Source organism: Crassostrea angulata, chromosome 5 (assembly GCF_025612915.1).
Source record: "Crassostrea angulata isolate pt1a10 chromosome 5, ASM2561291v2, whole genome shotgun sequence".
Classification (NCBI taxonomy): Eukaryota; Metazoa; Mollusca; class Bivalvia; order Ostreida; family Ostreidae; genus Magallana; species Magallana angulata.
This window is the reverse complement of record NC_069115.1, coordinates 21,859,205-21,883,742: the sequence shown is the minus strand read 5'-3', so window position 1 is coordinate 21,883,742 and position 24,538 is coordinate 21,859,205. Positions and strand designations below refer to the sequence as shown.

At 33.7% G+C, this 24,538-nt stretch overlaps 2 protein-coding genes across 11 annotated transcripts in view; one reads left to right on the top strand and one right to left on the bottom strand.

Annotated features, from left to right (window-relative positions):
- Positions 1–134: 134 nt before the first annotated feature.
- Positions 135–2,327, top strand: LOC128184158 (uncharacterized). The gene is made up of 2 exons (XM_052853515.1): positions 135–196; positions 596–2,327. The coding sequence occupies exon 2, from the start codon at positions 626–628 to the stop codon at positions 2,297–2,299; it is 1,674 nt and encodes a 557-aa protein (XP_052709475.1). The 5' UTR covers positions 135–196; positions 596–625; the 3' UTR covers positions 2,300–2,327.
- A 6,075-nt stretch (positions 2,328–8,402) lies between these two features.
- LOC128184162 (palmitoyltransferase ZDHHC9-like) overlaps positions 8,403–24,538 on the bottom strand; it is a 29,092-nt gene continuing 12,956 nt past the window's right edge. For 2 of the 10 annotated variants that reach the window (XM_052853520.1, XM_052853522.1), the window contains exons 4-12: positions 24,261–24,416; positions 22,907–23,044; positions 21,605–21,653; positions 18,259–18,361; positions 17,125–17,234; positions 15,039–15,168; positions 13,333–13,462; positions 11,733–11,786; positions 8,403–10,269 (exon numbers count right to left, since the gene is read on the bottom strand). In XM_052853520.1, the coding sequence (XP_052709480.1) occupies positions 10,121–10,269; positions 11,733–11,786; positions 13,333–13,462; positions 15,039–15,168; positions 17,125–17,234; positions 18,259–18,361; positions 21,605–21,653; positions 22,907–23,044; positions 24,261–24,416 (1,019 nt within the window). In that variant the 3' untranslated portion in view covers positions 8,403–10,120. Of the gene's footprint in view, positions 10,270–11,216; positions 11,268–11,311; positions 11,349–11,732; positions 11,787–13,332; positions 13,463–15,038; positions 15,169–17,124; positions 17,235–18,258; positions 18,362–19,054; positions 19,158–21,604; positions 21,654–22,906; positions 23,045–24,260; positions 24,417–24,538 lie in introns of all 10 variants that reach the window. The other 8 variants (XM_052853527.1, XM_052853526.1, XM_052853521.1 and 5 more) reach the window with 8 other exon arrangements.

Here is a 24,538-nt window from a genome sequence, read left to right as displayed (position 1 = left end):
TTGGTATTGACGTGCATGTAGACCCCCCCCCCCCCCACTCCATCATCTGAGTACGCCTTTCATGATTTGAATATTGACACCCCTTTAAATCCACCGCTGTTGGAAATAAATAAATCACATGATGATATCGATAACACAGCCAGGTGGACGTAGACCAGGAAGTAAAATACCTGACTCGCTATGTTGGAATTTGGAGGTTTGTACCTGTAGTTTTTTATCATTTATTAGTAACAATACTCTGTCCTAGCTTACATTTCTGTTGGTTTTCGGTTAATAACTATACATACTTCTGTTAAAGATACTTAAGTAGGAATCGAGCTATAGAATAAAAGATCCTTCAAAATTTTTATCTCGGTCAAAATACAGAACATGAACTACGACGCACAAAACTGTGGCGTCGTAAACAAATTCAAAGTGGGGGTGGGGGCTAGACTTTTTAGAAATCTTGACAAGCAAATAAAAAAACCTTGAAGCTAGCCCCCCCCCCCCGTCCCCCCAGTTCCAACGAGTATGCAATATATGGAAATAAAACTTTCTTCGATTGATAAGAGAGTGGCAAGCTACATGTAATTGGTTTTTCAAAAATGTATTTCAGGATTCTCTTAAAATCCATCAGTGTCTGACCATGCTCCCACGCACTTGGGCCCAGGATGTGTTACGGTGTCATCTCTGTGAGAGCCCGGGCCCCCCTATGTACTGTGACATTTGTCACATACATCTGTGTGTAGCTTGCGTTGGAAAACATCTCTTAGATGAATCCAAAGAACACAAAGTGGTGTCATTTAAAAAGCGGGGACCTAATCCTAAATGTTCCAAACATTCCACGCAATTATGTGAACTTTACTGCGAACACTGTGGCATTCCTATTTGTGTGGAGTGTGTTTCTTCTCGTGAACATCTAGGACATGAACAAGCTGGCATTTTGAAAATGCTAGATACTAAGAAAGAAGCCTTACAAAGAGATTTGCAAGAATTGGAAAACACCATTTATCCTAAATATCAAGAGATTGCATCTAACATCCCGGTTCAGAAAGCGGATCTTAAGGAAAACTCCGAGAAATTAACAACAACTATTGACAAACATAGAGAAGAACTGCAGAGAGAAATAGACATTGCTATCAGAAAACTGAAATCTGACGTGGTTGAAATAGATTCTAAACACCTGGTTGTCTTAAATAAGCATGAAAAAGAAATCAAACAAAGTATTTCTGAAATAACACAGTGCATTGCTGATCTAAAGAAGCTCCTAAACTCAGGTGATGTCAGCCATGTATTTGCATACAAATCCAGAAACTCTCAATTCAGAAAATTGCCTCCTAAACTCACAATTTCTCTACCAAGATTCACTCCTCAGAAAATAAACAAAGAACAGATTTATCAGCAGATTGGTTCTCTGTCAGCATTATCTATTAAAACAGAAGAACATGGCTACACAATGGATTCTCCTGGTTCTGTGTCCTCTCCCCCGGACAGACCGCTCATTGAAGTACCACGGATCATCACAGATATAAACACAGAGTATGGAGAAGTTAATAAATTATGCAGTGTGTCCTGTCTGAGTGATAATGAAGTTTGGATGAGAGGCGTGGACAACATGATGAGACTCTACAACCTCCACGGTAAACTAGTGAAGTCCATCCAAACCAAGTCAGGGAAAGTGCCAGATGACTTAGCAGTAATACATAGTGGTGAACTAGTTTATACTGATCCCAGTGATAGAACCGTGAACATAGTGAAGAATACACAGATACAGACAGAGATCAGACTACGGGGGTGGTGTCCTCTCAATGTCTGTAGTACCTCCTGTGGTGACCTCCTGGTTGTCATGATCACTGATGATAAGAAACAAGCAAAAGTTGTGCGTTACTCTGGCTCCACAGAGAAACAAACAATTCAATACAATGACAAAGGACAACCTCTCTATTCATCTGATTATAATTACACTAAATACATCAATGAGAACAGGAATCTAGATATCTGTGTAGCTGACAGTGGAGCTGATGCAGTATTGGTGGTCAATAAGGCCGGGAAACTCCAATTTACATACACCGGTCTTCCCTCTACTACCAAGGAACTATTCAGTCCAGCCGGCATCACTACAGACAGCCAGGGTCGGATCCTGACAGCAGACCTTTACAACCACCGTATCCACATCCTGGATCAGGACGGACAGTTCCTCCGCTACATTGACAACTGTCAATTACAGTATCCATGGGGTTTATGTGTGGACACAAGAGACAACCTCTTTGTGGGTGAATGGAAAACAGGTAAAGTGAAGAAAATCCAATATAACATGTAGACAAACTGTGAGTTTACATCAGGATATGTAAACAAACATATTATTTCAATTTGTCCATTTATAAAAATAAGCATTTCTTTTGCTCTATAGAACTGTTTTCATATGCATCGTTTAGCAAATAATTCAAATAACTATAATTAAAAATGTTACCACCATTCAATGGTGTTCTTTTGATGTTGACTTTGCCAAGAGATTAAAACTTAACCTACATTGAGTGCATGAATTGAACTCCATGGACTTGCACAAGCTGATCTTAGATATTCAGATATCCAATTCAGATGTAATAATCATGATAATAGTCACATATGCATGTATATATGGAATTCCTATGTAAGTACATACATATAATTTTAGATGTTAAATTTAAATTCTAAATGTTATACTGTTAGTCGTTTTAATTCCACGGTGCTAAAAGAAAGTGGGCGCATTAGATGTAAATTCGGCAGGAACCTGGGCACATAGGAAGAGTAAAATTTCATTGATTATTTTTGCCCATTTATTAAACTATAATCGTTATTTGGTTCCTTTACGGTAAGGAAATTGATAACAAATGTTTGAAATGCAGTTAGTTTTATCAAAACATGGGTCTGAATATAGCAACACGAGGCGATTTACGCAAAATCCTACTTCTTTACAGCTATTTTTAAATGATTTTATTGTTTCTGGGTCTTCTCTCCACAAATTTAAAACGTGTAAAGGTTATATATTTCAACATAGAATGTGTTGCTTGTTAAAAATAGATGGAGAGATGACCCAGAAATGACCAAATATGTACTTTTTGAATATATTTTTAGGATGAAAATAAACTAAGTTATGAGATATGAAAATTTCTTGTTAAATAATTCTTTATATCACTACTTTATGAAGTCCCCCATGGCACAGTGGATTCGTGTAGGCTTTATGAAACTCGGCCTTTTGGTGTTTTGGGTTCGAATCCTGCTGGTATTTTCTTTTACCAATATTTTTTCTTCTATTTTTTAATTACATTTACAATTAGGTTTTTGAAAATACTTCATTGGCCTTTTTAGCTATGGTATACCGTTTTCGAAAGTTTAACACAACTTCTAAATGATTGTCTTGTTTCCGAATTTAAAGGCGTTTACCTCTTTGTTTTCTGACACGTATACATGTAAACAATGGTTTCACCGGAAAAGTATGGGTGTTGTGTTTGTAAAAGACAACTTAAAGGAAAAAGAAAGCGGCCAGTTAGTGTTAACATTGCAAAGGTTCTTCGGACGAGAGGTATTGAAACTACAAATGTAAGCACCATATGTGACTCATGTAGACTTTCAATCAAAAATACTTTGTCTAAGAATATATCTCGAATACCAATACAGGGTAGTCCAAATGAAAATAGCATCAGTTTGCCAATTGTGACAGCTGGAAAGTGTAATAAAAGCTGCATTATTTGTAGAAAAACGGGCTCCCTGAAATGCATTCCCAGAGAAGCAAGAATGGACATCTTTATTAATTTTGGTATTCTTGTACCACTTGGTGCCCGATGCTGCCCTCTCCATCTAACCGGCAATTTCATTAAACCATCAACACATGTTCATACATCAATGTTCAGAAAAAAGTCCACTGCTTTAAACTCTGATGAAATCGTGTCGTTATTTAATGATTTAAGAAGAGTTGCATCTACATCTCAGAGTCGCCGAATGTCATTTGATGACCACTTGCTATCTGATGAAGATTACAAAACCTTGTTAGGAGTGTCAATAGATCAATTTATCGACCTCAATCAACATGTCACATCTATGCGTAACACAAAAGAAAGAACAATAAGAAACGCAATTGGCATTTTCCTGTTTAAAATGAAATGTGGATTGTCTAACGCCCTTATTGCCACTCTTTTTGGGTTTAGCAGTCGTCGACAAGTAGCGCATATAATTCAACAGACGCGGACAGCACTAGTACGTGACTTTGTTCCTTTACTCTTGGGGTTCAGTCATTTGTCACGTGACACAATTGTGAATGACCACACGACGGACATTGCAAAACAGTTTTTTAGTGATCCAATATCTGACACAGTTATCCTTGTTATGGATGGTACATACGTGTTCATTCAGAAAAGCTCAGCATATCGTTTTCAAAGGCTATCATACTCCATGCATAAGAACAGACCCCTTGTAAAACCGTTTGTTATAACCTCTACTGATGGCTATATAGTTGATGTCATGGGCCCCTACCTATCTAATGGCAAAAATAACGATGCCTCCATTATCAAGCATATAATCACGTCAAATTCTGGTAACATCATGGAATTCCTCAAAGATGACGATGTTTTGATAGTAGATCGCGGTTTCAGAGATGCTATTCCCTTCTTAAATGAACTGGGTTTTAAAACACACATGCCTGCATTTCTTCAAAAGTCTGTTAAACAGCATAGTACAAACGAAGCAAATATGACACGTTTTGTCACCAAAGTGCGTTGGGTGGTTGAGGCTGCCAATGGCCGGATCAAAAAATGGAAGTTTTTAGACAATGTTGTTTGCAACAGTCAAATTCCACATATCAGAGACTTTGTTCGAATTATTTGTGCAATAATCAACAAATATAGACCTCCTTTAAAAAAAGATAATCAAGATGATGATGACATTGCACGACAAATGAGAATCGCAGCATTACCCAAAATAAATTTCCTTCAGGATAGGATAAATAAAAATCCAAAGTTAAAATTCCGAGAAAAATCAAAAAACTGGCTCACTATTGAATCCAAAGATGCTTTATCAGATTTTCCTATTTATACTGAAGACCGATTGCGTCTTCTAACATTTGGGGTCTATCAGCTCAAACAAGCGAAAAAGTATACTGACGAACATCTTGGAGACGGGGACTATAAAATTGATGTATCCTGCGAGGAAGCTGGGTTATTGCATGCCAGAATACAGTCTAGACATACCTCTAGAAAACTTTATAATATATGGATTGAGTTCAGCAGGGAGGATGTGACAGGATGGTTCTGTGAGTGTAAAGGAGGATCTAGAACAGTCGGTTGTTGTGCCCATATCTGCTCTGTCATATGGTACCTTTCCTTTGCTCGACACCAAAACTACACGGCAACCCCTGACATGTACACGCCATCTCTATGCGACGCGGCCGATATTGTATTGGAGACTGATTCTGGAGAGGAATCTCAGTAAAATGTTGATGTTCAACGAGGTTTAATTATTTTGTTGATATAAAATTGTTGTTTCAACATGTCGTTTTGATTTCTGCTAAATTCATATTATATTCTGTTCCTATACTAGTATATTAATGTAATATACACTAATAAACTAACTATTTATCGATTTATCCCTAATCATCATGTTCAAAAATAGTTTCAAAATTTTTAAAATAGTCGTGATTCCAGAAAAGTAACACCTTCCAATATTTTAGTAATCAATTTTTGTACAAGCCTGTAGCGCCTTGAGGTTATAGACATTTAAATCCCAGTTGATTCGTGTCAATGAATCCTGCAAACTTACTATCTTGAGCGCCCACTTTCTTTCATAATTTCTCAAAAAGTCAAATAGTGAAATTTTTAATTTCACGCTAAAAAAAAAAACCAGTTTATGAAAATATAAGCATTGACACGTTTTAAAAAAACTTATGTTAATATTAACGATGGGTAATTAAGCGGAAAAACAATTAATCGCGAAGTTCAACATAGTGAAATTAAAACCATTGTGATTTTTTGCCAATCTACAGTATATATAGCTATCATTTATAACCCGCATGGATCATCAAAAAAAAGCATTTCATTGTTTATATTTTAAATCATTCTTTCTTTAACAAATAAATGATCATAAATAGTTAAGTAAAATCTACTTAATTATTGTTAACGTACATCAGTACGTTTGATAAAACGAACAGCCTTGTAGTGCAATCTTCTATGTGACTCTGAATCTGATATCATCATGATTATTTCGTGCAGTCCGCGATTTTTCTTCGGTTGCTAAAGATTTTTACCAGATCAATAAACTGGTTTGAACTGGATCTTGTAGATTTCAGTCCTGTCAGATTCTACATAGCCAACATGAATTGCAATCAATTTCCTAAAGAAACATAGGAAATCACACAAAGTGGGTTTAAATATACTAGTATTAAAATACATGTATACTTTCAGCAGAGTTAAATTTCTAGTGGTCATGGTATTCTTGCCCTTTATCTAGTAAAACAAGAAACCATTAGACTATTTGAGGTGTAAATTTAGTTTTCCTCAATATCGCTGGTACCATAATTACCCACGAATGCATTTTCCTCAACAAATTTTAGAGCATTGGTTTTTTTCTGTTCATAAAAGCTAATCCACAGAACAACCTTTCTATTAACACGTTATAAAATACTGGCGATCAGCTAAAACTATGACCCAGAACAAATCTAAGAGTACTGGGTGGTCATGGCCAATTGTTTAAAGACTATACTGAACTAACAAACATGTATACAGATATAGGAAATAATTATTATTCAAAGGCTAAAATATATATATTTTTACTAGAGATTCCTCGAAGGCATGGGTATGGGCTATGGCACTCAGGTGGGTCTCTTGTTATTTTTAACCAGATTTCTTTTAATTTTCAATTATACAGTAAAACACACTTACATTGTATAACGAAACCCTAGCTATAGGGATGGCCAATTTTACTTTGTTATAAGCGTAGTTCGATATATCTGTCAAGTTTACAACACGTAATAAAGTCACAGAGAATGAAATCACTTCACTGTAAGTGTCAATTCATTATAAGTGTGTTAGCTATTATAACCAAGTTTTACTCATCCCCCCCCCCAAAAAAAAAAAACCAATTTATTTATTTACAATAATGAAATACAATATCAAAAACTGTGTAAAAGAGTTGTCCCTCTGTCTCTATGTGACCAATAGGTTGTATTACACACCTAACACAACTATCCAACTGAGGACCAGACTGCTATATGATATATAATTATAAATATGTAAATGCAACACAAAGAACATGTCCGAATAAAGTACTAATTGTTAAAAGAATACAAAACATTTCAACCATAAATAAAAATCAGTTTTATTCCATATCATATAATACAAAACTTAAATATGATCACGTTTAATATTATAGAATATGTCAATCATAAATAGCTACATAGTGTTTTCACACAATTGAAAACAAGAAAGAAAGAAAGAAAAAAATGATTCGTGTCAAACAAGCCGATTCACTGCATGATCCATACAAATTCACAGGCCATATACTAGTGGCCCCCAAAATATGCCCAGAGTGAATAGAGACAAATTAAGAGAGAGATATATTATAGCACATCTTCTTACAAAACAAACAATAACACATTGTGAGCTGGTTATCCAAAGTTTAGTGTATTGTAATTGAAGCAGACGTTGATACCTTTATGTCATATGTAGTAAGCTGTGACACCGATTTGAACACAGAATTCTGAAAACACCCAAATTGCACAGTTGAATTTGATGTTATTGTAAATTACAAAACAAGCACAGTGTGAATTTGTACACTGATAAAAAAAGGTGTACTGATATAAATTTTACTAAAATGTCCATAAATGGTTTCAATTTCCATAGATACATTTTTTGACTCCATAAGGGAACTCAAAATGGGTGGGTGGATGGATGGATAAGAGGGAGCTAGCACCTCCTGCTTTTCAACATCTTTTTGATTTTTGGCAGACTATAAAATCTTGAGAAAAAAAATTTTGTTTAAGGGCAAAATATTGGTATAGTTGGTCCCTTCTATATATCAACCGTTCAAAATCAATGCTACAGGGCTGTCATGTGTTTAACATACAAAATCATTACACAGTTCATAAAAGCGTGTCCTATACATACGTACATGTACGTACAAGTTACTGAAAGGGATGCCTGATTAATTCAACATCTCCTCAAACTAATATCAATTTGCTACATGCAGTTAACTGAATTGTACTATGTTTAATGTAACAAAATGACCAGAAACTAAAATATCCATTCTCTACACTTTTTTAAAAAACTAAATGACAACTATCGGTACAATGAGCTTTAAAGGTTTTAACTTACACCAATTGAAAAATGTCATAAATCAAGAAAAAAATCAGGAAGAAAAAAAAAACTTTGTATATTTCTATAGCATATTGAAAATGCTGATATCTATCAAAAAACAAAATTCAAACAATGTGAGAATACACACGAGTGATAGCACTGGAAAAGATTTAAATGAGGTAAATTTACATAATACACAGGAGCCGTCTAAAATCAATGAACACTTGTTGGAATGTATATCCCTGACAATTAAAACCAAAGGGCTAAAAAAAATCATTTATGACAGAATCTATTCTCTTTTTTTTTTAAACAAGGTTATTTCACAAATTGAAAAAATTTCAGATACATAAATCTAAAAAGTATGAAAAGGGAATTAATACTTTCGTGAGAAACGGAGAACTATTTCATGAAGTCACTGCATTTTTAAAAGAGAGTTTGGTCAAATGCAATCGAAAAATGAAGTAATTTCTATAATTTAAAAAAAAAGGATAAAAACTTTGAGTATGGTACCCATGTATTTCTGATCCTTTAAACAGAGGTATTTCCTGGGCTATAACAAAGATCGCAACGACGTACAAATATGTATATAAAAAAGCTTCAAAAGCTAACTGATGAGACATTTGGTAATCAAGGTATTATACGTGGATGACTCAAATGTTTACAGATATAATACACAAACAGTAAAACATAACATATCTCTTGGTTTTGATTCATGTATGTAATTAAAATACATACCTTTGTCCTTTTATCTATCTCCTTAAATTATTATGCAATACTGTTTATTAAACATTTACATCATACTCAATTTGTGTTGTATTCTTATTCATTAATATTGCATACAGGGAAATATTCGCCTCTGTTTTATTTTCGCCCCTTTCAACCCTCGTTGTCAGCGGGCAAAACTAAGACTGGACAATTTACACTGTCTCAAAATGTCGCTCTAAAATGACAACTGTGTCTGGGCGAATTCAAGACAAGTCAAAACTGTTTGCAAGTGTAGAAGGACGAAAATTACACAGGGCGAAAATAACCCTGTATACAGTATAATATTATACACCTCTTATTGTTTGTTGGCAACCTTTTTAATAAATACAAAACAAACTCAAGTAAAAGTACAGTTACCAGTACCATACTTCTGACAGTCAAATGAAAGATCTTGCGAAGTACATTAACAATTGAAAGGCCCAACCAAAAAAATGTAATGTTTTTGAATAAGAATAAAGTTAGTATATGTACTACTTTTCAATTGTCAATTTGGAAAAAAGTAAAAAAAATTCCTCTTTATTAATCAAATATCAAACCAAAATGAGTTATCTGGGCTACAATATACATTGTATTAAAAAAAAAAGATGCTACATTTTGATGCATTTTTTCACAAAATACTACAATACATGTAATATGCAATACAAAGGATGTATATTTGACTTTTTTTCTCATTTATACATGTGTGTGTACTTGTCAATATCATGCACATTCAAGGGCGATTTAAAAGCACACTTTGATCTGCACTAAAAATACGAAGAAAGAAACAAAAAATATAAGTGACGTGTATGTTAATAAACAACACCCTGCTTATGTTTCCTTTTACACATACCGTACACACAACACACTCTCTTTCCACATACAACAGAAGACATAATAAGACACACACATAATTATATATATGTACTATAGCTATAACTAAAATTATCACAAGACATGAACTGACTTCATGGAAGCGTGAACTCCAAGAGGTGATGACGGACAGACGCGGCCGAGTTTCTGTGGATTTCCGAGAAGAAAAAGGAGAAGAAAAGTAAAGAAAATTGTCCAAAGCTCGATCAAGTGTGAAATGATTGCTGTTGTGTTTGACTCCCCCAACTGCTGTATGGATCATTGCTGTTCCAGCGGCCGCCCTCTGATACTTCGGTGTACGTAACATGTTGGGGTGGAGACTGGGAGTCTTTGTATGCTACGGCAGAACTGTTCCCTGGAAAAATATAATTTTCAACAATTACTTATCAACCTTGTAAGTACTTCATTATATAAGACCAGAGTCTTCCAAAAAGGTCAAAAGTACATTGGATGATTTAAAAACATACATATTTAGAAAGATGGTCATAGTTTTATCAGATCATAATTAAGTACAGATTCTTGTTTTTAAGTCCTGTGTTCAAGTATTGAGCTCAGATTAAGGAGATCACTTCTTGTATATTCAAACAGGATCTACATGTACATGAAATTGTTTATTTTATCTCTCTGCCATTGCAAATAATTTTTTGACATGATATTATGTGCATGTCCAGAGAGATTTCAGGGGGGCCCAAAACACCCCTCCCCTTTTTTGATAATTTAGAAAAAAATAATGTATAAAATTATATGACTTTTCGAAAACTTGCAGTTGCTGGTTTTACTTATAGTTAACCTTAAGTTTACGTTTTTATCTCTATGATAGAAAAAGGGCACAAACAAAACAATAATACATGTATATTAATTTTGAGCAAATACTGCATGGTACATACATTATGAATTTCAGAAAAAAATTTATTAATACTGAATGTATTAGAGAAAATAAATATTGGCAAGTATCTACTGGCAACTTACAACTTACAAAAATAGTTGTGTATATATAATACCGTATAGCAAAATTTATAATAATCTGCAAATCACATAATCAAAAAAAAAATTAAAAAATCTATGATTACATATTAACAAAAGCACTAAAACATATAAAAAAAAAAACAACAAAAAACCAACCAAAGGCTTATAGGCGATATCTACAACACTATTATAATTAAAATGCATGTTTTTTTGGCGGTCAGACTGCACATGACATCAATCTACATATACTATAAGCCGCTAGTACCAAAAACAATGGTGTAATATGTTATTTGTTAGAAGCCACCACAAGAGGGGGCGGGGGGGATTGTTACTCACCTTTGACCCCAAACCCAAAGCAGTTAGTGAGATGTTAGGGGGTAGTGAGGGCTGGAAGGAAAGTGGTAGAAAATACATTGTTAGCTGCTGATTACCTGACATCGCGTTACAATTTGATTTCCAATTCAGACACTGTTTTCATATAAAAAAAATTTCAATGTCAAAAACTTTTTAAAGAATATATATCCTATTCCAAACCTTATTCACCTGTTGTTAATTTCAACATTATATGAATTAGATTTTTTTTAAATACAATAAAGGGGGATGGGGGAAAGAAGTATCAACTTCATAAATTTCATGAAATAATTTAAAATCTTCAAATTTCAAGGAATGCAAAATCCAACAGTCAGAATATTTTTTTTTTATCAAAGAACTACTGAAGTTATAAATCTATGTGGTCTACTGAAATACTCATAAACAAAGAACCATAACTCCTACTGGTTAGTTGACATGATGGGAGAGATTCCCCTGTAATCTCCCCTGGTTACGAGGATTCTAGTTTCTGGGACAACTTACCATTCTGATAAGCCAGCTGGGTCAGGGTGCTGTTCCACAGGGGATTCTTACCCACTGATACAAGCAGCATTAACAAAAGAACGCTATATTTTCACTGATTGTCCAAAAAAATAGGTTAACATTTAACGATTCTAGTCTCAAAAATAATCTCCTTTGACATATTATATATAGTAAATGTATATATGGTGTAAACAAGGCACACACAAGAAATTTTGGAACCAATATTTTTCAGTCAATGGGTTAGCCAGTCTTTGTTGTAAGGTATTGTTTAGTTCTTTGAAAATGGACATGTGCAGAAGGGTACGTATGGATTATTAAACAAGAAAATGCCGATATTGCATTGCATATTCTAATTACATGCAGTACAGTGCTGACCCCCATTCATTCAGCTGATATTTTGAAGGGTCATGAAAATACATGCTCTGGTTACATGGCAAGTGGCTACCAACACACCCCCCCCCCCCCCCCTTAAAAAAAAAAAGTTAAAATTGTACGTGTTTCGATTTTCGATAGCTGCAGGACTGTAGCTCCCGGTCTGAAAAAATTCGCATGGACGACCTGGGAGCTACAGTGCCTCCCAAAGTAAAAATTTGCAATTTACGGCGCACAAAAATCTGCGCAAGAATGGGACTGATTAACCTTATTTACACACAAATTCTGTGAAAAAAATAGGTACCAATAAATTCTTCATGCAATTTCCTACTGATATCATCTCTTTCCTTGCCGCAGACTTTCCCCGAAACATGCTAATCGACCTCAGAAAATGAAATATGTTAAATTCATGTCGAGATCGAGAGTCCCCATTTTTTCATGTAAACAAACTGCACCACTTCACTTTACGGGACTGGTGATGGTGTTTAAAAGAATATCAGGGGCAAGTAAAGTGACAACATCTGTAGTAAAATGTCCAAGGAATTATTTGAAATCAAATATTTTTACAGAATGTGTTTCAAAATAAGATTAATCAGTCCCAAACAAGCACAGATTTTTGTGCGCCGTAAATTGCAGATTTTTACTATGAGAGGCACTGTAGCTCCCAGGTCCTCCATCCCAATTTTTTTCAGACCTGGAGCTACAGTCCTGCATCTAGTGTTTCGAGTGAAATGAACAAAAGTCCAAAAATCTTTCACATATTGACACTGAACATTGGAAACATCAATCTACCCTGGCTGATAACACCAATTTTAAGACACAAATAAGCCAATTATCAATGCAGCTATACCCTAAAAAGACTACTCCCCCCCCCTTCCCAAGCAGATGATGACTTTTGACCCCACTTTTAATTATATACTTGCTGGACTCTCATTTAGTTTTCTAATTATCAAGTGTACTTTATTATAAACTTTTATTTGCTGCCAGCACTTAACACTTATTTAAAGACACAAAATCCATTCTGTATGCAGAGATTTGTTCAAAAATGCCACATCAGCCCCATCTATCATGTTTTAAAATCTATTGCTCTAACAGTTAAGCACACTTCAGAACTGCTCATCTATTTTGATTGACAATTATATCTATATACATAAGGGAGTTTGGTTTTATTTAAGGGTGGGGAGGGGACGTGGTAAATTTTTTTTAGTGTAGGTGCGCAGACACGTACCATTGGTGGGTGGGAGGCGACTGTTGATGGAACCGTCTGGGGTCTGATAGCTAATCATCTGCTTCATCACTGGACCGGAACCGTTACTTCCTGTCACATGATTAGCCGTGTTTGTTCCCACATTGTTAGTCTGTGAAGATTGAGTGTTTTAAAACGTCTGTTAGTACACATGTGCAAGGATTAATTAACAAATAATTAATTCTGAATCGATGAATTTCAATATCAAAGAATGAGGCTCATTAAATGTGACTTTTTTTTATTGTTCTTTGTGATCAATTCAATTGGAGTATCATAGTTTTGGTGATTTTTTTTTCTGCTCCTGATACCAGCGAGAGAAAAAAATTGTAAAACGGATTTTATCACAAATTATATTAAGCACTGCAGATGTAAGAGTGTTGTATTAATCACACACAAAATAAAAGTAGGACTGGTATTTAATTAGATTTCAATGATAATAATTTAATTAATTCCCTGATCAGGACATTCCCTATTCATCTTATTATTAAATAAAATACGATATTGATTACTTTTTTGAGTTAATCAAAATACTCTGTGGGTCTGATTTAAGATACTGATATCAATATCTTTAGGGAAAAAAAATATGTTATCTTAATATCAAAATCAAGATGTAATCTTTGATGGAGTAAAGGATTTTAAGCTGCTTAGAAATGAAATGTGATAATTTTCAGCTTATAAATCAGATATTGAACTTCATAAAGCTAGTCAGGGAAAAAACAGTCATTGACTGACCGACAAAATCACAGATCTCAGCAGAATCTTGACACCAGGTTCTATAGGGTAGTTAATTCACAAAAGTTGATATCCTATCGATAAAAGTTGTGAAAAAAAACCCCAAGAGAATTCAGAATATAAATATTTTTTCTCTGGGAATAGCTTAATATATGAAGTGCAATCTAATTAAAATTAGAACTTCCATCCGTTCCCCAGTTTTTGATATGTCGCGTAAAAGTGATACGGCAAACTGGCTAAAATTACTTAAAAGCTGTCAAAGCATATTTACCTTTGGGTTTGATACTTTAAAAAAATGTATGTCCATGTTTTGATCGAATTAAATGAAGATTAAGGTGGCTCACTACACCGTAAAATATTTTCTCAAATCAGCAGAAATTTACTTGATTATGATAGATATCTTAATGGATAATAAGTATTAAAGTCTAATATGCAAAAAATGTGCAATTTTGGATGAAAAATTACATTTTCAAAAATTTAATTAAGTTAATATGAACAAAAGCTCCAGGTGGATTCGAACTCATGATCTGCAGTTCAGAAGTCCGCTACTTTAACCACTGAGCTAGGACGATATACAACAAATTGAACGATATAAACAGTTTAACAAAACATTTAAATCGCCATCTTGTGACGTATGGTCTTAAAGAGTATAAGTGTAGGTGTAGTGAGGTACCTTAAAGCCTTATATTTAGGCAAACAAGTATGGCTATACAATATTAATGTTCTCTCTGGTCTACCAGAATAACTACAGCAATGCTGCAGTTCTTTTGTCACTAGTATCAATACATGTTCAAAGTCACAGTTCTTAAATGGATTCAGTTTAAATTAATCTAGAAAATATGATTAATAAATGCGCAATTATATTAGGTGCATGAACTATGATAGAATTTTGTGCTGCTACAGAGGGGGGGGGGGGGGGTTTATGTGTGTAGGTGGGGGTTAGTACTAGGTCAAACCTTAGTGTTGTTAGTAGATCCGTAATATTCATGTTTAACATTGACGGCATTGCTCTCTTTGCCGGTGGACGCATTTACCCCTTGAGTCTGCGAGCTGTCTGGGATGACAAAACCACGACTGTCAATCAAACTGAAAAAGTGAGAGAGAAAATTTTCACCATGTTCGTCCAAAATAATTTTTTTGAAAGTATTTAATATTTAGTAGAAGATTGTACCAGGCACAAAGACGGACTCCCAAAACGGAGTCAACGGAAGTAAATTTCTGCAAGCATTTTGGACTCCGCTTTGGGAGTCTACGCATGAGCACTGGTACAAAAAATGGCGATTTTTCGATGAAAACATGGGGTCAACAAGAAATTGTCTTGCAAAGTGCTGCATGTGTTGGCAGACTTCTAACATGATTTAAAAGACCCAGGATATAATTTACTATCGATCGAATTTGCACTTAAGAAAGTTATTCATCTATAAGTTGGACGTTTGGACAATGCTTAAAAAGTGATATTTTTGTGTTTTTCATGGAATGTTATCATTAATAAAAGGTAAATTGCATTAAATTTTACTTTCTTCGTATTGTGTTACAATTTAAAATCACCAAACATACAAATTGATAAGTGCGTAAATGAAAAAAGCTTCGATTACTAACAAAAACTGGCTGCTATAGCGATGATTAAAAACGTCTTATTTGTATTAAAATAATAACCTAAGGATTGATTGTTTAAAAGCCTAGAAAATTAAACAAATTTTCATTCTAGACACAATAACTCTTTAAATTGAACTGATAATTATCATCTAAACAATTACAATAGCTCGCGGCATTTGCGATGTAAGGAAACCTTGTTATTATAAATACATAATTATTCAAGATAATTGATTAATTTAGCATGAAAATGATTAAAATGAAACTATACTTTTAACAAACAATGATAAATGAACATATTATCCAAACGTTTATTTCAAAACAGTTATAGTTGTGCGTGATAGAAGTTTTGGGTGAATTTTTCATTTTAAAAATTAATCTTACGTAATACAAATAAACGGTTATGAACATATGACATTAATATGACACATAAACCTTAAGAAATATTTTTGAAAATTTAGAATTAATTTTTGTCGTGTTTTTGGCCAATTTTAGAGATTTATTTAGAACTAAGGGGCATAACTCACACGTTGTTAACATTAGAAACGCCATTTTACCGCAATGCATGATGGAGCCATAAACTCCGTTTTGGGAGTTAACTCCGTTTTGGGAGTACCGTCCAGACTGAATAAAGCAGCATTAGAGCCAAGCTTCTATATGTATTTGTTTTAATCATTCATATAGTTACACTGTAGATTCCCTATCAAAACAAGGACTTAATATTCCTATAAAATCGCAAAGCACCCTTGTGGATTTTAAAAAATCTCGCTATCATCATTTTGAGGGTTGAGAACCATAAAAAATAAGGATAAATGTTTCATGTTCGCGATTTTATATTCTTCCGATTTGATGCAAATGGCAGGATCGCTGAATAAAGTACTCACATAAAATAACGAGTCTACAGTATTTCAGCATGTACTTTAAAGAAGTCTATAAAGCACTAAAATAAGAGTGCGCGTATTGCTACAAATGGGTACATTATCCAATAGCATCCTACAGTATACTGGTAGAATTTTTGTATTAAAAAAAAACCTTTTAAATGTAATCTTCTGATAAAACCAACTGACATTATTCATGATAAAACACTAGAACTAGACTGCTTTTCACACTTGGCTTTCAAAATACATAAAAGGTGTCAAATACAGGTAATTGAAAACCGTAGATTCCGTATATCATGCGATTGAGTACTTAATTCCGCGATTCAGCTGTTTTGCATCAAATTGCAAGACTATATATAAAAACACGAATGCCAAATCTTTTAAGAAGCTATACTTAGTTTACATCTTTCCTAAAAAAAAAAAGTGAGATTTTAAAATCTGTGAAGTGTGCTTCTCACAATTTTTCATGGATAATAATTCCTCGTGTTTAATTAAGAATCCACAGTAAGTTTCTGTGGGATCAAGATGCTGGATAGTAAGCCAGTTTTGTGACCAGCCCTGCATTCCTTACCTAGGAGGGGTGGGGCCACATAGAACACCCAGGCAGTTCCTAAATATTGATCCTTGGCTGAAAGGGTTAAAATTCTCTTGCCCCCTCTTGGCGGAATAGGAGCCTTTTATCTAAAAATAGATCATTTACAACATCAGACAAAATCAAACAAATATCGATGAATGTCATTGGTCATTCTGTGCGTTCACTACCAGTATCTCAAATCACTGCATTCTTGCTCACTTATTTGAGAAACATGTATTGCATTAAGTGCAGCGATATCTTAATTTCAATTTTTTTCATTGGTTTATATTTACTACATTGTGTGTTCAACAATTATAATTAGGTCTCTTCAAGAAAACTCCATTTAAAAATGAGCAGAAATTAATATGTTAAACATAAAATAATGGGTGTAGTAATATCATCATCATTGTCAGGAGCATCGCTATCATGGTGCATTAAATCGTAATATTAAGTGCGATTTAAGCTAATTTATTCCATTTTTTTTTACTTCTGGAAAGAAACCTCATCCATGCAATATTAAAACTGTTTTGTAATTCTTTAAACATACATTGTATATTGCAGACATCCGCAGTAGATGTTACTGTAATTGAACTGAAATGCTACAACATTTTGGTAATCAAAATAAACAAATTCAAAAAAAAATTATATATACTGTGGAAGCAGAAATATTCGTTGAGGATTTAATTTCGTTATTTTCGTTGGCAGTATAAATCAATGAAATTAAATCCATGACAAATTTTTAACCCAAGTATCAATGAATACAAAGAGTTTACGATATGACAAAATTAAATGCCAATGAATAAATATATAAATTATATACTGTAGAAGCAAAAATATTCATTGAGGATTTAATTTCGTTATTTTCGTTCGAGTATAAATCAACGAAATTAAATCCATGACGAATTTTTAACCCAAGTATTAATGAATACAAAGAGTTTACGATCATATGACGAAATTAAATGCCAACGAAATCTCATTTCCTTTAAAAACAACGAAATTTTGACCCAATGAATATATGTGTTTCTACAGTATAAACACAAATACAGTGGAGTCACGTTCATAGAGGAGGATCGGAATTACTGCACACACAGTATCACAGCATTCCGTCAGAAAGCAGCAAGGTTTACTTACATCTTCATTTGTAGTTTGTTCTGAAGCTACTAGATATGTGTGAAATCCTGCTAACCCGACCACCGACCACACAGAAAAGAAACAGATAATGGCCTCTATCACAGTGGACAGGGGTTAAGGAAAAAAACAACATCAAAAACGTGTGTATCGCACAAGAAAGCATCAAAATTAAACAGCAATTCAATTGTACATGTATATTCTGCTTAAAACATTTCTTTTTATAAAAAGGCAAAAAAAAAAATTAATAAATAAAAAAAAAATATAAATATAAAACCAAAGAAAATAAATCTTTTTGCCCCCACAAAAATGTTCATAGCAAGCAATTAAGCATTAACATTTTGATCATGAAACTTATGAAATCAAAAATTTAAATCTATTGCTGTCCCAAATCTAAGGGATTCAATGGAATCTGAATATTCAATAATTAACAAGTCATAATGTTTTCCCACACTGTGGTTTTACTTTATCTCACCAGCCCCCCCCCCCCCTTTGAAATTAACTAAATAAATGTGTTCTTTAATTAATTATAATGAAGTTAAAACCTTTAATGAGTGAATAAAATAAATCCACCTAAATTTTCCCATAAATATTTAATAATGAACAAAGAAAGCAATGAAAAGTCGACAATGAAAGCAAATAATGTTCTTGGATGACATAAAAATCCCCAAAAGAATCGGAGCAAACCAAAAAAGAGGCATACATACATGTATATATAAACGCATACTTTATGTGTATCGCGACCACAGGAGAAACCAGCACGACAAAAAAGAAGGTAAGCTCAGCCTGATTTACTCACATCTTCATTTGTGGTTTGCTCAGACGTAGCTAGATAGGTGTGGAAGCCAGCTAGGCCAATTATGGACCAGACCGAAAAGAAACAAATTATTGCCTCGATAATGGTGCGAAAAGAGTTAAGGAGGAAAAAACCCTGAGAATCGTCAATAACTTACTAGCTACCTGCCTCAATTTAAGGCAAACTTAATGATACCCAGATATTGTCAGGGAAAAAAAACAACCCTAACTTGTTTAGGACTGATGTCTTAGACAGTGTATTGCATAAACAATATAAGTAAAAGTGTTGAAGCAATCCCCCCCCCAAGACTTTCCCATGATAAAAACGAGACTGGTTTAATAGACTGCCGTCCCTTGAAAGATGAGCCTGGTATAGAACCCATCCCCCCCACCCCCGCCCCAATCTTCGCGTCTAATATACAATTTCTCTGCAGTAAGTGAAAGTATGCTCTTTTTTTTCTCCCTTCTCATTTGTTTAAACTATATATCCATGTTCTGTTCTAGTACATGTGTTACAATTCTTTTACACTATATGTGGACTGGCATTCCTGATCTGAACATATTTACTTTAAAAATACAATATGCCAGTATATGTTGCATCAGATCTGTAAGCCTAAAAATAGATCTGTGATCAATTCCTCTCCTTTCCCCCTCCCACCCATTTTTTTAAAATCAATATTGTTAATGCTGTTATTCTTTTCCGTTCCTTCTGACTGATTTTTCAAAACAAAGCTCTCGCTGTCTGCTTTGAAGCCTCAAGTTGTCAGATATTCCCATTTATGACACACCGATTCCAAAACCGGTACAGTCGTATTGATTGTGTCTCCAATCACAGCACTGATGCAGAACCAAGGAGAATCTTACAGAGAGAAACCAGTGAATGAAGAGGAAAGATTGCACGCAGAGAAATATTGATCGCTTGATTCATTCAACATATAAGGCAGTAAGTTGAGCGATTTGCATCTCCTACTCAATGTTTGCCCCTCAACAAAAATTACACAGGCTTGAGTTTGGTTTTTTTGGGTTTTTTTTATTTTGTGGGGTTTTTATTGTTATTGGTGGTGGGGGGGGGGGGGGGGGGGGGGGGGCTCCTACCCCTCCCAGTTTTTTTGCCCAATTTAGATAAAAAATAAACACTATAATGTATGTATTTAATGACACCCTCCCCCTTTCAACAACCCACACATACTATCATAGAAATGATGGTACTGTTCACCTGAAGTGCATTAAGTTGTATCTATTAATTAAAAATTTCTTTTCAAGATTAATAAAAAAAATAACAAAAAAATCTTTTGACCAAAAATAAAACCCTCCCCAAATTAAACCCTTCCCCCTATAATCTATCTCCATTACATACTAAAGATCCGACATAAATTTCAAACTTATCATTTTCAGTGCAAAAACGTTATCCTTCTACAAGTTTCCTTTGTAACATACAATCTATGACCCTCTTAAATACTTGTCTAAAATATGACTTATTTGTAAAGATATAAAAGGCTCAACAATAACTTTATTTTTCTTAAAAAATAAAAAGATGGACCAGATTAACTTCAAAAACAAAATATTATTCTGGAATATAATATCATTTGTTTGCTTGACATATGACTTCCCTGTTCTATATATGACTTATCAATTACACAGTCATGTAATAAAAATCAATTTTTCCCCCATCAAAACAAAGCTATGACATCATGACCACATCATGCTGAAAACTGATCCCATTTTCTGCTGAAAGGTTATTTTTATCCTTGATCATTGTGAAATGGTGTGAAGAAAAATAATAAATGTTGAAAAATAAATGTTTGTTTTGTCTCTTGTTCAGTATTATGATTGTAAATAAGATTAGAGAAAATTCATCCAAGGGATAAGATCAGAAATCTTAAACTGTTTATTGTACACTGTAAATTTTACTTTATGTTAATCCCACACTCCTAAAAAGTGACTCTTTATACATGTATATTTGGAACTCCTACTTAACCGCTGTACCGATATCTATATGCATAAGGGTGCAGAACCTTGCATACTGTCTGTTATTTGGGTGTTTAATCTTTCATTTAAGACTTTCTTATCTTTGTAGGCAACAGTATATATACACATGTATACATACATGTATATATGTCGACACCTGGCCCTGCCGTCACAATTTTTTTCAAGACAATTACTGAAAATTCCTTATATTAGGCGAGTACTTACTTCTGCGATCCCGCTGTTTTGTATCAAATCGCGAGAATATAAAATCACAAACGCAGAACATTTATCCTTATTTCTTAAAGTTCTCAACTCTCAGAAAATAATGGCAAGGTTTTAAAATCCACAAGAGGTACTTCTCGCGATTTTACGCGGATATAAATTCCTCGTGTTTAATAAGGAAATTACAGTATTCAGCCTCAAATCTGCATGAGTACGGTATATATGTATTAACCTCACATCTATGCTTTTTTCTTTCAAATTGAAAGTTCTGAGTTAAAAACGAAGTTGCGTGACTAAACAGCCCATAATTACTTTAAACTTATCATTTTATCAAAACGGTAATACAACATGATGAAAAGGATATCTGGCTGGAGAGTCTCGCATTGCATGCAAGAAATTATCCTCTTGTGAACCTGAAATGTAGGAAAAAAAAGTATTAGTCAAACTACAATACATAAAAGAATACAAAGTACCGGTATACACAAAACCCAAAGACTGAGTGAACATTTATATTACACTTTCCCTCCATCCCCCCCCCCCCCTTTTCAAAAAAACCTTAACAAACTCTGACATCCTGACAAAAAAGAAAATATCATAACGGCTCATTATCACACTTTCCTGATTCCATCATATTTTGGCTTTGTTTGCTGCAATTTTTTTCATCCCCTTCCTCCTCATACATGTCAAACATCCTTTATACATGCATGTATAAATCCTTTTTATTTGTTAGATATTCAATATTCACCAAATTTTATATATTACATCAAATAACACATTCATGGTGAGTCACCCTATAAACATATATTCAGGATTTCATCACTTAGCATTTAGTCCTTGAGATTTTAATCTTGTTTTCTTACAAAAACAGTTTATTCATGCATTATAATAAATAATACACACTCTACATCTTCAAAAACCCAATCTTTTTCTGTTCCTTGATGCAAATGCATGCTGCTTGATTGAATGTATGACCTTTTTAAAACCCTTTTCTGTTTATTTTTATTTTATTGGGGTGGGGTGGGGCTTAAACCTCAATTTAAAATCATGCAAACAAAAATTCTATAGATCCAGAATAGCAGAATAGGAGAGTATATATTCATTGTAAAGTCTTGTGGAATTTTTTTTTTTTTTTTTGGGGGGGGGGGGGGGGGAAGGAAGGAATCTGCTTTTTGACAATGAAAGCTGATGTGAGAGAAATTCTAATAGTTCAAAGTGTTTAATCTCATGTTTATAATGATTATGTGATCTTTTATTAGCAGGTATGAAGTTTTGGCTAAATATGTAGAAGCATTCTAATTTCTAAATCTCAATCTCCAGTTTTAATACCCTACAAGACTTATGCAATACTGACAAAATTTCAGTATTGTAATCAGCTTTTTATTGTAATAAACCACTTTTTTGCAACATCATTTCACAAGAAAAATAAATTGTTACAGCTCATTATTGCAGAATACAAACTAACCCCCCACCCTTCTTCCCCCAAACTGTAAACACCGCCTACTCTACAAAAAATAAATTTTTTTTAAACTAAAAAAAAAAAAAAAAAAACCCACAGAACTCTACCCCAAAGGATTACCCAACTTCACTGCAGGAATTTCCATTTACTGAAGATAATTTTCATCTAATTCTTAAGACTTTTATTTATTTAAGACTGTTGAATACTTACGTAATATAAGATGAGTAAGCACACAGGCAAATATATAGATGCAGAGGATGGATAGGGAGAGAATGAATAAATAAAAGTAGCGGTAATTCCTCCTTCCTACACAGTTTCCCACCCAGGGGCAGTGGTGGTCGAACCTCTCTGTAACAGAAATAGAAAATATATCTAGGTCACTGACTCATCAACACAAGGAAATCATTTAAAATTGCACAGCTGTATTTTAAAAATGTTATAGCTTCCTTTTCTATTTTCCTTAATTTTCTTAATTACTCTTAAAGCGAAGGAAAAAAATCCAAAATATTTGTCAAATAAACAAAAAATGAAAGTTATCATTTTTATTGTTACTCTCCTGAACTCAGAAGTTTGAAGAATTATAAATAGCAATATTTTTTGTTGATTTTTGGTTTTTTTTACAAAGACTTCAAAGTACTAACTACAGTTGAACTTCGATATCTCAAAGACTAATATCTCGAATAAAATGAATATGTCAAAGTGATTTCTAAGCCCCAACCACTTATTTTTTAAAGTATTTTAAGTATTTTACCCTCAATATCTCAAATACTCAGATATCTCGAAGTTTTTAAACAGTCCAATCTAGTCTGAGATAACAAAGTTTGACTGTATTTGAAATTGAAATGTGCAAAAAATATATGCAGAGTTACGAAAATGTTTTTTCTACATACAGATATAATGGAAACCACATATTCATAACAAAAAAGTTGTAAAAGTACTGTTATAGAAATATTTACGGTAATATATTGAAAACAACTCTGGAATTCCATTCAAATTGTTAATTAAGATTTTGTTTACAGGCTGTAAACAAAATCTTAATAATCAACAATTTAAAATGGGATTCCAGAGTTGTTTACAATATAAATATTTCTATAACTTAAATTACTTAAATCATAGCTGTTCATAATTTTGAAGTGACATATAATTGGGTTTTTAGGAATAATTTCAAACACTTTATTTCTCCAATTATGAAAATATAAGTGGCTCCACCTATAATTCTGGTAATTGAAATGGTGAAAAATCTTGCCTCTTGTCTGCCAAATGTTATCAAAAGCCCTTTCCTACGCATGGTATCAGGGATGTGTTTAGCATACATTGAAAAAGGGGGAAATCAAATCATTTGGGGGTCTATACTGATTTTGAAATGACCGTTTTGACTTTGAAAGATGAGAATGTGATAAGCTTAATAAATGAGAGAGAGAAGTTGTATCATATTATTTTAAGTTATATTTTGTACAATCTTTGTTCACAATAAAAATATACGAAAATTTTAGATTTTCAAATCTGCGGAAATGCGGATTTTCGGGGGAAAATCACATCCCTGACGTATTTTATAGCAACTTACCCACACAGTTATCACAGAGACTGCAATGAGAGGCCCGTGGGGGTCGAAATATTTTGCATGTAAAACAGTATTTTAATTTGACAACCTGTCCTTTGATAACCACCTCCTTGGTTCTGGGGGGTGGACGATAAGTCCCCGGGGTCGAGTTTGGCACCTCTGTAAATAGATCAATCATAATTAATCAATATATGAACCAGATTAAATATATGTATACAAGTATTGAAAAATCCATGATGAACATAAATACACACTAAATGTACATATGGCACATACATGAT

Excerpts from the sequence above, each read along its gene's own strand:
- LOC128184158 (XM_052853515.1), top strand. The coding sequence starts at position 626 with ATGCTCCCACGCACTTGGGCCCAGGATGTGTTACGGTGTCATCTCTGT.